Source organism: Periplaneta americana, chromosome 2, assembly GCF_040183065.1.
Source record: "Periplaneta americana isolate PAMFEO1 chromosome 2, P.americana_PAMFEO1_priV1, whole genome shotgun sequence".
Lineage (NCBI taxonomy): Eukaryota > Metazoa > Arthropoda > Insecta > Blattodea > Blattidae > Periplaneta > Periplaneta americana.
Genome location: NC_091118.1, coordinates 101,989,651 through 102,008,847, shown reverse-complemented (window position 1 = coordinate 102,008,847; position 19,197 = coordinate 101,989,651). Strand labels below are relative to the sequence as shown.

The window sequence follows — 19,197 nt, the reverse complement described above, 5'->3', positions numbered from 1 at the left end:
TTAGACCAATTTTGTAAAACAAACTCAGAAATAGTAAACAAATTAAAAATTACTCTTAATTTCAGATTAATATTGTAAATATAATATACGTTAGAATCCACACAAACTGTATGTTAGAGATTAGATAAGAATGACACAGGAAAGGTGAAACAAGAAATTAATGGGAAAATTATTAATAAAATAAAAATATTTGTGAGTAATGTTTCCATTGATATTATATATGTATTTTAATTTTCTAAATATGCGCAAAACACACAAATAAAAATTTGATTTCATATAAATATCAAACTTTATTTGCATTACCAGTACCTCTCAGTACTACTGATGGTTAGAAGAAATACTACTACACTCTCAAAAAATGTCAACAATTTCATTGTTTTAGTCATGTTTAATGATACAAGAAAAGTTAAATTATAATAAAGTAGAGAAATGTTAACTCCATACACAGTATGGCGCAGATATCACATTTTATTAGACATATTCACAAGTCTATACTTATTAACTACTGTACAGCACTTCACATTCTCTAGGCCACTCATTAAATAATACTATTGATTGTACACAAAGAATAACTCGAGAGTCATTCACTGGATTGTGACTTGATCTAGTCGTGTATTTATAAAAAAAAAAAAAAGAAAGAGTAATGCACCCAACTTTGTAGCAGAACCAAGAACCAAATCACGAGCAATGTCACTGTGTATTTCTGTACAATTTTGGTGGTTGTAATATTTCATAAAATAAATATTAATACTGTTTCAGCGCAAATTATTTTTTCAGAGTTTTATTTAAAACAAAATTTTCCTTATGTATTTATACAATTTTCGAATAAAAAAGTTACTGTAATAAGTAAAAGTATTGAGTAATTCTGACATCACTTTGGTTACAGAATAAATTGAACACATCCACTCGAAAGTCATCAGTAATTTCATTCTTCATCCTCAAATGAGCCAATTGCAACGAAAAGTAACACAAGACGATAATAATCACAGAAAGTTCGTATCTGGAGGTACCCTCGCTTGCACTGTATATGTGTTAAGTTTTGTTAGGGGAGGAAGGGAAAAGGAAGTAAAGTATGCTTCCACTTACAAAAATGCAAACTGTGTGCCTTTACAGTAAAATACTATTAAAACTGTAAGTTTCTGAAAACCAGAAAGAACAAAAAACCCAACACTTCAAAACTTACAGTTCTGGCCTAAATTGTAATTTCGACATCCATGAATATCCTGAAGACCAAGTATATGATAACAATCCTTATTTTATAAGTGAAAACAATGCAAGTATCATTTTGCATTTTGCGTCAAGAACTTCACTAAGTTTCTAGAAACACATTTCAAAGTTGTCAGACAGACATGTGCACAAGTTGGTAGTAATCATTTCGAGCAAATATTGTAAATAAAAGATACGTGCAATTGTACTTCTAATTGAGAAACTGAGTTACAATACTGGAACCTACAAAATGGGCTCAACACTACAGAAAAGATCAGCCATGCAAGAGACACTGATCAGTAAAAAAACACCCCTGGATAATGAAAAGTGAGTGAAGTGGGAGTCTTTAATCATTGTATAGCATTTTATCAGAGCATAAAGAGAAAGACAAAAAATTCACCAAAGGAAGAACACAAAAATGTAAACTACCTGGAATGCAGAATCACAAAGTAAGGTTAAGAGCAGTTACTTAAAGAGATCGGAAAAAAAACTCAAGTTTAAACCTGGTACAGACCTGTGGTATGTGCTGAAAGCAGTTCAGGAAGAATAGCGTTATAAAGACTGTATTGCAATGACAATACAAGAATTTGAAATACCGGTATTGCAGGAGAAAAAAATACGAGCTATTCCGACCCTATTATACTTGTAAACATGAAATAAAGGAAAAGGAGGCAAGGAAATACAAAAAATTAAAAATCTCAAACAAAGAAATATAATCATGAACTTCCTAACAGGCTGAAGTTTCCATTAGAATATACATCGTTTAATATGACCAAAAGTAAAAGCTGTTATTTACAAAAGACTACAAAAAAAATAATAAAATACAAACAAGAGACTAACAAAGACAGATAAAGTGTCCACACCTCAGCTAACTTAGGAACAAGAGAATAGAATTCAACAGACGAAGCAAACTCACTTGCATCAAAGTAGCTGACTGAACTGTGAGGTAATACAAAGGTAATTGAATGTATTGAAAGGAGTGGAATTACAGCAAATGTCCAATGTGAAGAATACAAAATGCAGTAACACTATAGCAGTCAGAGTGGGAATCCTTTTTCATCATCTGGACGATGAGGAAAGCTGAAATTCTGACCTACAGGAGTCCCAGTAAGAAAATTCTGTTTTTGAAAACACTCCCCAATGGCAGAGAAAACCATACTTTTACAGTTGACGACTTCACCTGTGAGATTGTCTTACAGAAATCACAGAAGCAAACTCGTGGCACTTATGAGAGAAAAAGGCTATCAACCAGTATCCAGTGCAGTAGATAAAACTTAATTTTTGTATAAAGAAAGATTACAGATTGATCAAAATTTCTGTACTGTTAAATTTTTTGTGAAAATCTACCAGAATATACACAAAGCTTCAGCCTACTCTAAAAAAAAAAACACTATTCTTGCCATTTTAGTATACATTATAAATGTTAACATAATGAAATTCGAAATATTGCAGACAGAGCACAAAGGAATTTAAAAATATTACTACTGCTCTGTGACAATCTACAGAAATTTGTAATTATGACAATTAGATCAAGACTTGACTTGCAATATCACGATTGTTACTTATTTCCAAACACATAATCCGATATACAAGTAATTCTTTCCATTTACACATTATGAACATCAAATACCAGATTTTGAAATGTGCAGGGAATGAATTCTTGCCCAATACAAATGAACACTGAGTTAAACCCATATTAAGAACATCTCAATCTTAAAAAATAAAAATTAAACACAGTGACATTACTGCACTAACAAACAGTGCAGAATTACAAAATCTTGTGATAAATGCTGTACAGTTTAACTTCTCTTACAATCAACCACCAAGTAATTCATAAATAATTTTAAACTTTTATACAAAAGTTAAAACCAACAGAATAACTGTCGGTCATTGCATATATTACTATCATTTCCAAATATTCATACGCATTATTTACATTTCATTAAGTCACAATTTCTGTTTATAATACAGACTTAAACAACAGTGAATACTACACTGTCATGTTGCTCTCACTTTCTCACAAACCCAGCCATAGGAGGAGGTCCCAAGCTTTTATTTTCTGTAAGTGGTACTGTGGGATCCATCCCCACTGCAGGATGATGATTGCTTTCAGATGTAACATCTGTGCTCAGCAAGTAAGACGATGTAATTGCTCCTGACGGGCCTGAAAGAGAAACTGAAGAGCTCTGAATGTCAACAGGATATGTTGCAACTTGAGGCAAATCTATTTGATTTGATACGAATTCAGACTTTGCTTTCTCTTCCAGAACACTGTTTATTGTGTTCGGTCCATTGGCATCCATAAATGTGTCTGAATATGAGTGACTGACTGATATGGAACGATCTGAAGGCGCGTTTTGCTGAAGAACGTGATTGTCTGCTGAAATACCCATTGTAGCATATACTTCTTTCAGGATCATTAGCATCGTGTCTTCAGATTCCCTGAAACACAAAGAAAACTTTTCAAAATAAAATAATTATATTTTGTAACTCTAAAACTACCGAGGCTAATCATTAGTAGTGAAAATGGATAGACACGCCATTAGTTGAATGGTTAGAGCATCAGCTTCCCATGATGGAGACCTCGAATTCATTCTTAAGAAATTTAATATAATGTGAAAAGGAAAGTTAATGCACACCATTTAACTAAAGACGAAATGTTTATCATAAAAAATTATTTCCATAACATTTGTATTTTATTTTAAATATTTAAATCAAAATACAGTAAAATCCAGTTTTAACGTTCCCATTTTTTAAGAAAAATAATCTTAAATATCAGTCAAATTACCATAAAATAATGTAATTAATTTCCACTTTTAAGGAATACTTTTGAAGTGGATTTTGTGACAATGAAGCCCGAAATATCGACTCCACTTTCAATAATATTCAATAGTACCAGCATACTATATAGTACATCTCAATCAATAGTAATGTGATATTACGTGGCAGCCTTATTCTTTATTGTTTTCTATGATCTTGCTTTGCATTGCTTTCTCAGAGAGGTCACTTTGCTTGCTTAATGAGAGTTCTGTGGATTCTGTTTCCAAGTTTTTTTTTTTGTTAGTTTAGGCATCATTATGACGACAACTAAATGGAAGAAATGAACCATCAGAAAGTGAAAATAACAAGGACAGTCAATGCTAATCCTCAAATAAAACTATTACATAAATAAGGCAATAAAGCACAGTTTTCCAACTACTTCATTATGAGGAATAATGAAGAAGAAAGAAGAAATTTTCAATGCTGTACTTGAATGTGGTTCGTGTTCAACCAAATGGAAAAATATTCATTCCTCATCATTTAAAGAGTTAGAAGATATTATAATGAAATTTATTGTAAATAATAATTGTAGGCCTAATTAAATGATTATAATGTTTGGCATACAACACATACGATAGTATTAGTTATTCTAGTCTTTCCTTCCCCTTTTAAGGAAAACCCCTATTTAAGAAAAGAAAAAGTAATTCCTCAGAGATTCGTTAGGAAGAGATTCTACTGTATGTAGTAAATTTAATTCAATGTTAAGCGCACTACTGTATTATAATTATTATCGTCATTACCATTATAGTTTTACAAGTCATGTAAGCTCTTTGCTGCTGAACAAACTGTATTGTACTATCAGCCTCTGCTCTCTGATGATGAAAGGGGCACAGGCAGGGATGTGTGGCAATGATTATAAAGACAAATGAGAAAAAAGAGTGATACACTGCTATTACCATCACTACCACCACCATCATTATCATTATTATTATTATTATTATTATTATTATTATTATTATTACTACTACTACTACTTACTTACAAATGGCTTTTAAGGAACCCACAGGTTCATTGCTGCCCTCACATAAGCCCACCATCAGTCCCTATCCTGTACAAGATTAATCCTCTCTCTATCATCATATCCCACCTCCCTCAAATCCATTTTAATATTATCCTCCCAGCATTTCTGGATTCGCTCATACGTACTACATGCCCTGCCCATCTCAAACGTCTGGATTTAATGTTACTAATGTCAGGTGAAGAATACAATGCGTCCAGTTCTGCATTGTGTAACTTTATACATTCTCCTGTAACTTCATCCCTCCTAGCCCCAAATATTTTCCTACAAACCTTATTCTCAAATACTCTTAATCTCTGTTCCTCTCTCAAAGTAAGAGTCTAAGTTTCACAACCATACAGAGCAACCGGTAACATAACTGTTTTATAAATTCTAACTTTCAGATTTTTTGACAGCAGACTAGATGACAAAAGCTTCTCATCCGAATAATAACAGGCATTTTCCATATTCATTCTGTGTTTAATTTCCTCCCGAGTGTCATTTATATTTGTTACTGTTGCTCCAAGATATTTGAATTTTTCCACCTCTTCGAAGGCTAAATCTCCAATTTTTATGTTTCCATTTCGTACAATATTCTCGTCACGAAACAATCATATACTTTGTCTTTTCGGGATTTACTTCCAAACCAATCGCTTTACTTGCTTCAAGTAAAATTTTCGTTTATTATTATTATTATTATTATTATTATTATTATTATTATTACTACCACCAATCAGTACTTAACAATTATTCTTTTTAAAATACAAAGGTCAATCATCAAAAAATTTGAAAGGAGTTTGTCTTAATCTATTATACAGTAATATTCCAATATTTTCTTGGAGAAACTGAGGAAGAGCATGAGGAACCCTTATCTGAATATGATTCCAGATTATTTCACCAGTATTAATCCTTTCACTTGTCCAATTTCACATTTTTTTCTGGTACTTTATACGTATATAAATTAAATTAAAATTACTCTATACATAATATATCAATACTGAAACACTTTACTGACTTATCACCCTGATAATGTATTAAATCAGACCTCGAACATTTTCGTTTGACAACTGTTACATCTGCCAAAGGTCTGGATACATCACAGTGACAATATAACTTTGACTAGAAGCAATACTTTTACGAAATATTGAAAGAATAACAGAAATATTATCGTAACACATGGACCAACATTGTTTACAGTATATCTAACACAAATTTCACTCACTTTCACCAGATTCAAACTTAGGTTTTCAATATGATGGACAACCTTTCCATCTGGCTAACAATGACAACATTGTATCATAAGTGAACAAATTAATGCTGTGCAATGGCAGAACAAACATCAATCAAGAATAAATACCGGTAGTTATCTGTTAGGAAGGTTCGCATATGTACATATTTATTGTACATACTTAATATTGTGGAAATGCTACTTTTATTTCCCTTTGACACATTGTTCTTTGCCCCCAGACATAGTCTTATCTGCTGCCAAAATGATAAATAAGTCAAACTTTTTATTTATTGCTAACGTAGATGTGCAATACTACTATATTAATCGTCCTATAGAGACTAGTGAAGTGCTTTGTATAGAGTGTGGCATTGTATGGGTCAGAAACATGGACATTATGACGAATTGAAGGGAAACTACTAGAAACATTTGAAATGTGGATATGGAGAAGAATGAAGCGTGTGAAATGGAAGGATAGAATAAGAAATGAAACTAAGTTGGAAAGAGTGGATGAAGAAAAAATGATGCTGAAATTGATCAGGAAGAGAAAAAGGAATTGGTTTGGTCACTGGCTGAGAAGAAACTGGCTACTGAAGGATGTACTGGAAGGAATGGTGAATGGCAGAAGAAGATATCAGATGATTGATGATATTAAGATATCTGGATTACATGCAGAGACAAAGAGGAAGGCAGAAAATAGGGAAGATTGGAGAAAACCTAGGTTTGCAGTGAAAGACCTGCCCTTGGGCAGAACACTATGAATGAATCAATTCAGTTTCTCCTCTTTCTAAAATACTTCCCACTAATAAAAGTGATGATATTGGGGAAAAAATAGGAATTATATTGATATTGAAAGAACCTACACTTACCAGTAACAGACATGAGTCTTGAGAGCAAACAGGTATTCATTGAAGCTCTCGAGTGGTGCTTCCTGGAGAACAAAGTCAATCCTGCGACCTCCATTAAGCTGTCCCACACATACATCTGGGTCTGTCTCCCCATCTGTTCCAGAGTGGCAGCTGTCTGTCTCAGACTGCTGCTGCTGTTCCTGCAATTGTTCTTCAAGCACCTGCACATCAATGTAAGAAATGCTCATATTACCTGCTTCACTTTTTCATCGCAATAGCTTTCACATAGAAATTAACAATATCATGTCATAAAAAAAGAAGGTAAAGGTATCCCTTATATATGCTATGAAGGTGCTTGGGGGGCATAAAGGGAAAACTCAGTACCTTCTTTACCTCATCACTAAAATGGTATGATCAGCACATGCTCTGACCACATTTTTACCCAGAAAACACCCAGTACTAAATTTAATAGAAGGCTAAGTGAATCTTGGGGCCATTCTGGGAAGTTCTGACAACAAGGAAACCCCGTCACCACCCAGGACTTTCCAGTCCATAGCCAATTACTCTACCAACTGAACTACCCGGCTGCCTCAAACATTTATTATCTACTATTTTCTAATTACATATTATTTATACAGTAATGCCATCCTTGGTTGAATGATTATCATGCTTGCTTTAATTCCTAAGCTCACAGGTTCGAATCTAGCCAATGTATTAAAAATTATTAACTAAGGATATTTATTTTGAATACACTGTTCAAAAGATAAATTTAGTCACTCCTTTAGACATTCATAACTTTATTGATTAACACATGGATTAAAATTCAAACCAAAATAATATGAAAATGTTCTTTTTTTACGGGAAAGAAGGAGACATTTTCATGTTACCAGTTTAAATTTCAATATATACGTATTAACTAATAAAGTTCATTCATATAGCAAAGTTTTCTGCCCATGGACAAGTGTTTCATTGCAAATCTAGCATTCTCCAATCTTCCCTATTTTCCGCCTTCCTCTCCACACATGATCCATACATCTTAATGTTGTCTGTCATCTGATATCTTCTTCTGCCCCTAACTTTTCTCCCATTCATTATTTCTTCCAGTGCATTCTTCAGTAGGCAGTTTCTTCTTAGCCAGTGATCAAGTCAATTTCTTTTTCTCTTCCTGACCAATTTCAGCATCATTCTGTCTAGCACAGCTTCATTTTCTGTTCTGTCTATCCATTTCACACGCACCATTCTCCAATACAGTTATGAATGTCTAAAGAAATAACTAAGTTTATCTTTCAAGTAGTTTAATTCTGAAGCTTTGGTATGACAATTTCAAGCACAAAATATTTAAAATAATGACTTACTGAGACAACAACATATCAAGATAGTAGATGAAATAAAAGGACAAATAAAATGTGTTCAGTTACTTGGTATGTCAATTAATGATATAAAGATGAAAAAAAATATTTTCAAATAGAGATAACTAATTTCCAATAATAATATTACGTGTATGCTAATGAAAGTATGATGACAGTAACACTGAATTTAAAAGGAAATTCCCTTCATATATTGAGTGTGTATGCTCCTGATATAAGTAAACCGAAATCAGAACGGGCAAACTTGTATGAAGATTTACAAGATCAACTAGATAAAATTCCCGTAAAAAAAAAAAAAAAAAAAAAAAAAAAAGATTATATATATATATATATATATATATATATATATATATATGAGAAGAAGATTTATTTAATGACGCTCGCAACTGCAGAGGTTACTTCAGCATCACCGGTGTGCCGGAATCTTGTCCCGCAGGAATTCTTTTACATGCCAGTAAACCTACTGACGTGAGCCTGTCACATTTAAACACACTTAAATGCCATCGGCCTGGGCCAGGATTGAACCTGCAACCTTGAGCACAGAAGGCCAGCGGTATACCGACTATGCTACCAAATTACCGTCGATCATCAAATACCTCTAATGGACAATCTTAACACTCAAATAGATAATAAAGTTATTAATACAATCAACCAACGTTTTAATGACGAAGTAACCAATGATAACAGTGATATGCTAATGGAATTTTGTTGTCTTTTATTTAAGAATTAATAATACATTTTTTAACCACGACCTTAAATATAAATACACCTTTAGCAGTTCACAAGGAATGGAATCTGTAATAGATTATATAATAACTAATAGAATGTTGAAACCTACAGAAATATTAGATGTAAGAACACTGAACTCAACAGATATAGGTACAGATCATATGTTATTACCGGTACTTGGCAAATTGTGGAGAAATACAAACAGCAGCATCCAACACAAATAAAAACATACTCGAACATACACAGAACTAAGCTCTCCGACTAATAATTAGAGCAACTAAAAATACTCCAACAGATGCCTTAAAAATCGTTACGTCCAACAAACCACTAATCCTAGAATTACAAACACAGGCCCTGTTACTGTATGAGAAACTACTGAGATTACCAAACTACAATAAATGGAACAAATATTTAGACAGCAAACATTCCTAAAAACTCAAGTTGAAATTTTGAAAGAAACCCGCAAACTAAAAGAAATGCTAGACAGTCCCAAAGAAAAAGAAACTATAATAAACAATTACAGTCCAGTAGAAAATCTTGATGTACAATATTATTTAGACCTAAATGAAACTTTCAGTAAAAAGGATACAAATTCAGAGGTAGCAAAACTCATCATACTAGAAAACTAAATACAAAATACCCAGTAAATGACTGCACTCATGTTTATAGAGATGGATCTGTCTTTGATAACGAAGGAGGAGATGGAGTAGAAGAAACATGTAAATTCTTTTCTTTCTACAAAACTGTTGGAACTAATATCACAAATTTTTATGGTGAGAATGAAGCAATATACACATCAATACAGAATATCTTTAACTGGATAAACAAATGCAGTAATTTTGTAATATTATCACACTCCAAAGCTGCTATTCAAGCTATAGCATGCACCAACTACCCTAAAATGCAAAAAATTAAAGAAACACATGCCATGATTCAACAAATTAAAAAAAAAAAAACATCATATTACAATGGATCCAGGCTCATTGTGGAGCGATTGGCAATGAGACAGCAGATATGTTGGCGAAAAAAGGAGCAAAAATCAAACAAAGAACCCAACAAAATGTTGCGTATAAATCAATAAAACGAATTATCAAAAGAAAGATCAATCAAACTTATCAATTCCAAATTAAAAGCAATAATGAAAATGCTCAGTGGAATAAACCGATATAATTGAACATAAAATGATTCCATACTTTCCATGCAAATCATCTAGTCACGATTTCCCAGGCAAACACCTGCATAAAATCGGAGTATTTACTTCACCAAATTGCTTTTTGTGTTCAAAGGTAAAAGAAACGGATGAGAGACTTTTATTAATATGTGATGCACTTAAGGAACCAATCTTTAAATATTGGGAGGCGAGAAGAAGAATGACTTCATTGTCAAATTCAGAGCATTACATACATACATACATACATACATACATACATACATACATACATACATACATACATACATACATACATACATACATACATACATACACACATACATACACACATACATACATACATACATTATTGTAATTTTAAATGTAAATTAACCCAGGCGTGTATATAGAAATTTCAATCTTATAAGTATAGGATTAAATTTAGTTAAGGTGATGTGTAAATTAAACTCTCATATTATGAAAAAGCAAATTGTAGCATACTATTGTAATTACACATGTAAATTATTTAGTATAATGCATGTAATATTACTATGTAATGGGGCATGCAGTTGATGTTCTCAATAAAAAAAAAAATACATACATACATACATAACAAAAATTTGAATTTCAAGATAGGAAAAAAATGCAAGAACCTTGTTGTTGAAATTAGTTCTGAATTAAGAAAACAAATACTAGGGAAAAAACTAAAAGTTGGTTGGAATATGTGTAACTGGCATGACTACATAAAAGTCACCCGCTGTTATAAGTGCTGCAAGTTCAATCATCGTGCCCAAGATTGCAAGGGAATTCAAACATGCCCGAATTGCACTGGAAATCACACATTAAAGGAGTGCCAGGAGAGAAAAGAGAATTACAAATGTACAAATTGTGTCAATTACAATAAATATAACAGAGACAACAGCATGAACGAGAACCACTCTGCGCTAGACAAAGATTGTCCTTGCCATCAAACAGTACTTAAACGGTACCAACTAAACACTGACTATTAGAATGGATTACCATGGACTCACGTGTTTCCAGATTAATCTGCAACATTCGAGAACAGCGACTAGCAATTTGGTGCAGCTTATTAAAAATCAGGGCATTGACATAACATTCATTCAGGAGCCCTACACTATTAATAATGAATTGGCAGGAATATCGAAAACAATGAGGACGTATACAAGTGGCCATAGAAGAAAGAGGGCAGCGGTAATTGTCAATAACAAAGATACTGACGTTACAACAATCAGGAAAATCTCAGATGAAGATTGCATAGTCGTTGAAGTTAATTACAAGAAGAAAGTATTTTTTGCCTCAAGCATATACTCTGATAGAGTTTCAAACATAGAGGAAGATATTAGGAAAGTTGAAAGAATTCTCACACACATTAAGGGAAGAGGGCTACCAATTCCTGCTGACACGAATGCTAGAAATAAGCTATGGTATGACGACATAAACAATGAGCGTGGAAGGCTTTTTGAAGAATTCCTTACCATTAACACCTTGCACATACTGAACGAAAATACGGAAATACCATCATATGAGACGGCAAGAGGCAGAAGTTGGATTGATTTAACAATCACAAATAACATACTCCTAGGGCACATAACGGATTGGAAAATAGCGGAGGAAGAGAGCTGTTCCGACCACAGGATAATATCTTTCAAGATAGGGGAAGTGAACAGAGACAAGACAAGCATCTACCACAGAGCAAGATATATCGTTAAAGAAGGAAATTACGAAAAATTTGATCGCCTACTAGCAACACAGCTTAGTACAACATTCGGGTGTAAAATTAACGCTAAACAGACGAAGAACTAGCCAACAAATTGAAATCTTATGAAGATACGGAACTACTAGTTAACAAATTACAAAATTGCATAAGTGAATCATGTAAAGGATCTTTTAGAATAAGTATGGGAAAAGCAGCGAAGCATAGCGGCAAATATGTTCCGTGGTGGACACCAGAATTAACTGTGCTTCAAAAGAAGGTGAACACACTTAGGAGGCTATATCAAAGGACACAAAACAACGAGCAATTGCGACAGGACAGAAAAATTAAGTACCTAGAAGGTAGTCGGCAGTACCAGTCAAAAATAAATATGGAGAAAATCAAATCATGGAAACAGTTCTGTACCAATACGAAAGGATCCAATCCATGGAATATCGTGTATAAATTAGCAGCTAATAAACTAAGAGGACAAAGTTCACTTACTACACTCCGAAAGAATGATGGAACTTACACTACCGACACAGCAAGCACAAGAGAATATATGATGGCTCACTTTGTCCCGGATGACAGCGAACATGACGACAGTGAACTTCAAGCCCAATTGAGGAGGCAAATGGCAGAAACGTTGACTATGCCGAATGATGTGGCATTCACACAGGAGGAGATCCTTCGCATCCTACAAAATTTTGATCCCACAAAATCGCCCAGAGAGGACAGTCTGTCCAGTGATATTATAATGAGATCCTTCAAACAATTTCCTAAATTCTTCACTACAGTCTACTACAGATTGAAACTGGACACTTCCCAAACATCTGGAAACGATCTATAATAATACCAATAGTTAAACCTGGAAGAGAGACATGTGACAGTGTGTCAAAATATGGACCCATCAGCTTAATCAATGTTGGCGGCAAAGTGCTGGAGAAGCTAATGATAGATCGAATACAACATCACATAAATTCAAACAAGTTGTCTAGCACACGACAATTTGGATTTATACCCCAGAAAAGTACAATAGACGCCATAATGGCAGTAAAACACTTCGTACTACAAAGCCTGCAAACCTACAGCTATGTTGCCTTAATCAGCCTGGATGTACAGGGTGCATTTGACGCGGCTTGGTGGCCTAGTATTATGAGTAACTTAAGACAGAAGAATTGTCCTAAAAACTTGTACACATTAACTATGGACTACTTCTGGAACAGGAAGGCAAGCCTCTGCACCAACGGATACAGCACGGAAAAAGCGGTGGAGAAAGGATGCCCACAAGGTTCATGCTGCGGGACTGGCCTGTGGAATATTCTGTACGATCCTCTACTACAATTGGACTACACACAACACTCTGAAGTACTCGCCTTTGCAGACGATTTACTTGTTATGACGAAAGGTGGAAGCATAATGGAAATGGAAAACTACGCAAATCAAGATGTAATGAAAATCGAACGGTGGGCTCGAGATAATAAAATCAAATTCAATCCAATAAAGTCTAAAGTGCTAGTTATTACCAGGAAGAAAAGACATAACGAGGTCATAAACATCTACATTAACAACAAACCAATAGACCAAGTTAATGAATTAAAGTATCTTGGAGTGTATCTAGACAGATCGTTCAAATTCAACAAGCACATAGATTATATACACGACAAAGCAATCACATTAATACATTTGCTATCAAAATCGGCAAAGCTTCACTGGGGCCTAGAACATATAGCTCTAGCAATAGAACCAATCCTGACGTATGGAGCACCGGTGTGGGAGGAAGCCCTACGACAGTCTAGAAACGTTAGCAAACTCTAACGCATCCAAAGGTTATGTAATATTAAAATCATCAAAGCATATAGAACCATTTCATTTGATGCGTCTTGCATTATAGCCGGCATCCAACCCATCAACATCACAATAGATGGTAATATTCAACTATATAAAGCAACGCACGGAGCAAGAGATTATGACACACCCCTAGAACCAGTAAATTGGAACCATCCTGCACAAGATAAGTCTATCATAGGAACTCAGGACAACACAACCTACGCAATAGAAATCTACACAGATGGGAGCAAGACAGAAGACAAAGTAGGAGCAGCTGCAGCAATATTCCAAAAAGAGGAACTCATCTGCCAGTTGAAGTACAGATTACATGCAAGATGCTCTAACAATCAGGCCGAGCAAGTTGCGATCTGGAAAGCACTACAGGAGCTACAGAGAATGGAGAAGATACTGGATGAAGAGCGAGTGGCAGCTGCATACACTGACAGCAACATCACAATATCCCTGCTGAAGAGAAACACAAAGCACAACACACTAATAGCTCACATTCATAATACTCTTTCTGCACTACAACAGAGAAACTGGACAATCCATTTTGGCTGGGGTGGTGAAGTAATATACAAGAAAATCCCAAAATCGACAATCAAAACAGGAATATCACGATTAGGACTTCAGAAATGGCAAGAATGTTGGAATAATACCACAAAAGTAGCGCTGAGCGAAGCATTTTTCCCTTCTGTCATGGACAGATTAAAAACAAAACTCCTGGTAATGCCGGAATTCACTGTCATTGTGTCATGTCACAGGAAAACCAATTCATATTTACACCGCTTCTACCTCAAATATGATCCAGCCTGCACATGCCACAGAGGACAACAAACGGTGAACCACCTAATCTACGAATGTCCCAAAATGACAAATCAAAGAACCATCCTCATAAAAGAGATATCACAAAATGGAGGAACCTGGCCAGTCACTAATCAGCAATTAACATCCAGGCACTTACGAGCATTTCGGAAATATATTCAATCCATGAACATCTAGAACAAACCATCACACCATCACTAAATAACTCAGCACATAATAACTTTCAAAAAAACAGAACAATAAAATAATAAGTATTCCAAAAACAATTGTATTCTATAAATAGCGTCACAAACGTATGTATTTATTATATGATCCCAATTGTAAATATCAAATTGTACATTTTGTCATAACATTTCATTTGAGATCATTTTGTAAATATATATACTCAATTAACTTGTAGATACACAATAATGGTATCAATTATAAAATAACAATAATAAACTGTAAATATAGAATATAAGAAAACAGATTGTTAAGCAGATATAAAATTCAGGTAGTCGGTCTTACAAACAAATATAATCTAAGGGTAAAAGAATAATAAAATTGTACATATGGCTCACTTTAGATATAATGTAGATATTTCAAGTTTTTTTTTTTTTTTAAGGTAGGCTATAAATGATAAAAATTGGCAAAGATAAGATGTACTCATTTTCATATTATGGAAACATGTAAGATAATCATCAGGAATATTGTAATTTTAAATGTAAATAAGCCAAGGTATATATATATAAATTTCAAGCTTATAAGTAGAGGATTAAAATTAGTTAAGGTGATGGGCAAATTCAACTCTCATATTATGAAAAAGGAAATTGTAGCATATAATTGTAATACCACGTGAATTGTTTATGCTTGTGAATTGAATTATTCTACTTAAATGACATGTACAATTTTATATAGCTCAACTAAAATATGTTTTTATATTGACTTAATCTGTTTACTATGTATTGTATTTTTTGTTTAGCATAACTGATGAATTGTATGTACTGTAAATTGAATAGTATACTGTATAGGTCAACTGATGAATTGTTTAAGCTTATAAATTGAATTAATCTACTTCATATGAATTATATAGCTTAACGAAAATAAGTTTGTAAATTGAACTAATTTGATTGTACCGTATATGTTTGTATAGTTTGGCTGATGAATTGTATATGTTCTTAAAATGATTACTAGTCTGTGTAGCTCTACTGATGAATTGTATATAGACCTACTGTAAATTGAATGGTAATATGTATAGCTCAACTGATGAATTGTTTATGATTATAAATTGAATTAATCTACTTAATATTAATTGCACAAATTTGTATAGCTTAATGAAAGTATGCTACTTTGTATTGTATATATTTGTATAGTTTTGGCCGATGAATTATATATGCTTTAAATTGAATAGTAATCTATATAGCTCTACTGATAAATTGTTTGTGTTTGTAATTTGAAGTAGTTTGCATGATATGTATTATCAATTTCTGTATATCACAACTGGTTGAATTGTTTATGCCTTAAATTTAATTAAATTGTTTTGTATTATAATATAGCTCAACTTATGAATGATCGTTTGCGTTTGTAAATTTAATAATCTGATTGGCTATGTATTGTATACTTTTAGTAGAGCCATCGATGTAGCTCAGTCGACAGACTCGCTGGGCTGCTGATCCGGAGCTGCGTTCGGGCTTGGGTTGGATCCCCCTTTGGACTTTGGTTTCTTCGGAGGTTTTCCCCAGCCGTGGGACTGAAGCCGGATGGTCTATGGCGAGTCCTTGGCATCAACCCCTTTGATTTGATTACCTGGTTGGGTTTTTCCGAGGTTTCCCCCACCGAAAAGGCAAATGCCGGGTAATATTTTGGCGAATCCTCGGACCTCATCTCATCTCACTACATCTCGCCAAAATGTAAAAAAAATGTAAAAAAATTGTACAAAATTGTAAAAATTGTAGCAAATTACTAAATTATAAAACTATAAAAATTTGTAAAAATTGTAATTGTAATATTGTAAAATGTTGACATGTTCCACATCTTAAAGCTTCATTGCTCATGTAAGATCTATGGAATAAAATAAATGAATGAATGAATGAATGAATGAATGAATGAATGAATGAATGAATGAATGAATGAATGAATGAATGAATGAATGAATGAATGAATGAATGAATTGTTAAGTATAATGCATGTAATATTACTATGTAATGGGGCATGCAGTTGATGTTCTCAATAAAATAAAAAAAAAAAATGTTGTTTTCTAATGCCAGGCGTTTGACAATAAAGTCATTTGACCTCTTGCATTCCAATATTTTTCAAAGATATTATGATTACTAGCCACTGAAGCATAGATTTTGAGGTTCCATTTCTTGGTTTGAGTTGCACAATGGACAGTTAGGGGACTGATATATTCCAATTCTATGCAGGTGTTTGGCCAAACAATCATGGCCTGTTGCCAATCTAAATGCAGCTACAGACTATTTTCGTGGTAAATCGGGAATTAACTGTGGATTTTGATGCAGAGAGTTCCATTTTTTCCCTTGGGATTGTGTTATCAAATTTTGTTTGTTGAAGTCTAAGTATGTAGATTTAATAAATCTTTTCACAGAGTAATACGTAGATTTAGTAACAGGTCTGTAAGTAGCAGTGCTGCCCTTCTTTGCTAAAGCATCCGCATTCTCGTTTCCCAGGATTCCACAATGGGATGGTATCCATTGGAATACAATTCTTTTATTGAGTGATATTAATTGAGAGAGCATAAAAAAACACACGCACAACACACAACACACAAAATACACACACACGGCAAATTAAGATTGGAATTCCAAACAATAAAAAGATAGGAACCAACATATATGGGAAAATTTAATATAGAATCAGTGGATGATTCGTCAACTGGAGACTTAAGATGTTTAGAACAAAAAATTAAAGATAATAATAATATAGATATTAATGATGATGAATAAATTGCATGGAATAAACTTAACAATAAACGTTTTAAGTACAGCTGAAGAGATTTTAGGAAAAAGAAAGGTAAAAGTTGGTACATCCTCTAAAAGGTAAAAAACACCTTGGTTTACTGTATGGAAGAAGTGAAATACTTAGCAGAACAAAAGAAGAATGCTTTTATTAAATTTCGAAGTACTCAAAACACTGGCGATACAGAAATATATAAGAAAATCAGAAATGAAACTAATATGAGGGTAAGACAATTAAAAGAATCTCACTAAGAAGCATTCACAAAGGTAATGAAATCTGATTTATATGGTGCACAAAGAAAAGTTTGGCAAATGCTCAGAAATAGAAAAGCTGAGATAAATGAAACAATAAATAAAATCGATGAAGAAAGATGGAAGCAGAATTTTCAACATCTATACTCTGAGTCGACGTGGTTGGCGAGTTGGTATAGCGCTGGCCTTCTATGCCCAAGGTTGCGGGTTCGATCCCGGGCCAGGTCGATGGCATTTAAGTGTGCTTAAATGCGACAGGCTCATGTTAGTAGATTTACTGGCATGTAAAAGAACTCCTGCGGGACAAAATTCCGGCACATCCGGCGACGCTGATATAACCTCTGCAGTTGCGAGCGTCATTAAATAAAACATAACATTCATTCTATACTCTGATGGTACTATAGTTGACAATGGTGACCAGAAAGCACGACTTACAGAAGAGATAATAGAAGAAAAAGATGGATTTCAAATAACAGAGGAAGAAATACAAGTTGCTATAAGGAAACTAAAAGGAAAGAAGGCACCAGGAATAGATGAGATAAAGAATGAATTTTTAAAATGTGGAAGAAAAATTTTACTAAAGGAAATAATTTAACTTTTTAATATTATAAGGAAAAATCATAAAATCACCATTGAATGGAAAACAAGTACTACTATCAACAATATGGAAACTACACTTTCATGCAACCAACAAACCGCTGGCTTAGGACCAGGACAGCATATCTACAAAAATTATAATTTTCAAGAAACAATAAAAAATAGTTCACAAAGGATTTGATTTGCTCTAGCTCTATGTTGTTTAGAATTAAGAACCTAAAATTTATATTCAGTAGATTTTTAAACCTTTCTCGATTAACTGTAGTGAGTCTATTTTTAATCTGATCATTTATTTCCATAAAATACTCTAATTTTCTACAATGTAACAGACATAAGATATTTAGACTTTAATATATTTTTGCATTGTTGTAGTTATGCTACTTTATTAGTAAAAAGACATACAATCATTGAAAAATAGTAAACAACGTATTTGGAATTTTAATCAATAATTATGTAAGTAATTCTAATATTACATAATTAACTTTGCTGTAGACACAACCATACAATTTAGGATAATAAATTGCAAATTTAATTGTAGTAATATGAATAATAAACAACTTGGCATGGAAAATATTACAAAATACGATTTTTAATAATCTAAGAAAACATTCTTCCATCAAACTGACAATGGCACAGATCTATTCATCCAAATAACTCTCACCATCATTCTGAACTCCATGTCT

General features: G+C 33.4%; 1 protein-coding gene across 3 annotated transcripts in view; it reads right to left on the bottom strand.

The window, feature by feature from the left end:
- Window positions 1-368: 368 nt before the first annotated feature.
- Window positions 369-19,197, bottom strand: part of PAPLA1 (Phosphatidic Acid Phospholipase A1) — a 246,688-nt gene continuing 227,859 nt past the window's right edge. For all 3 annotated transcript variants that reach the window (XM_069818223.1, XM_069818224.1, XM_069818225.1), the window contains exons 12-13: window positions 7,118-7,317; window positions 369-3,648 (exon numbers count right to left, since the gene is read on the bottom strand). In XM_069818223.1, coding sequence (XP_069674324.1) covers window positions 3,216-3,648; window positions 7,118-7,317 — 633 coding nt within the window. In that variant the 3' untranslated portion in view covers window positions 369-3,215. The remainder of the gene's footprint in view (window positions 3,649-7,117; window positions 7,318-19,197) is intronic.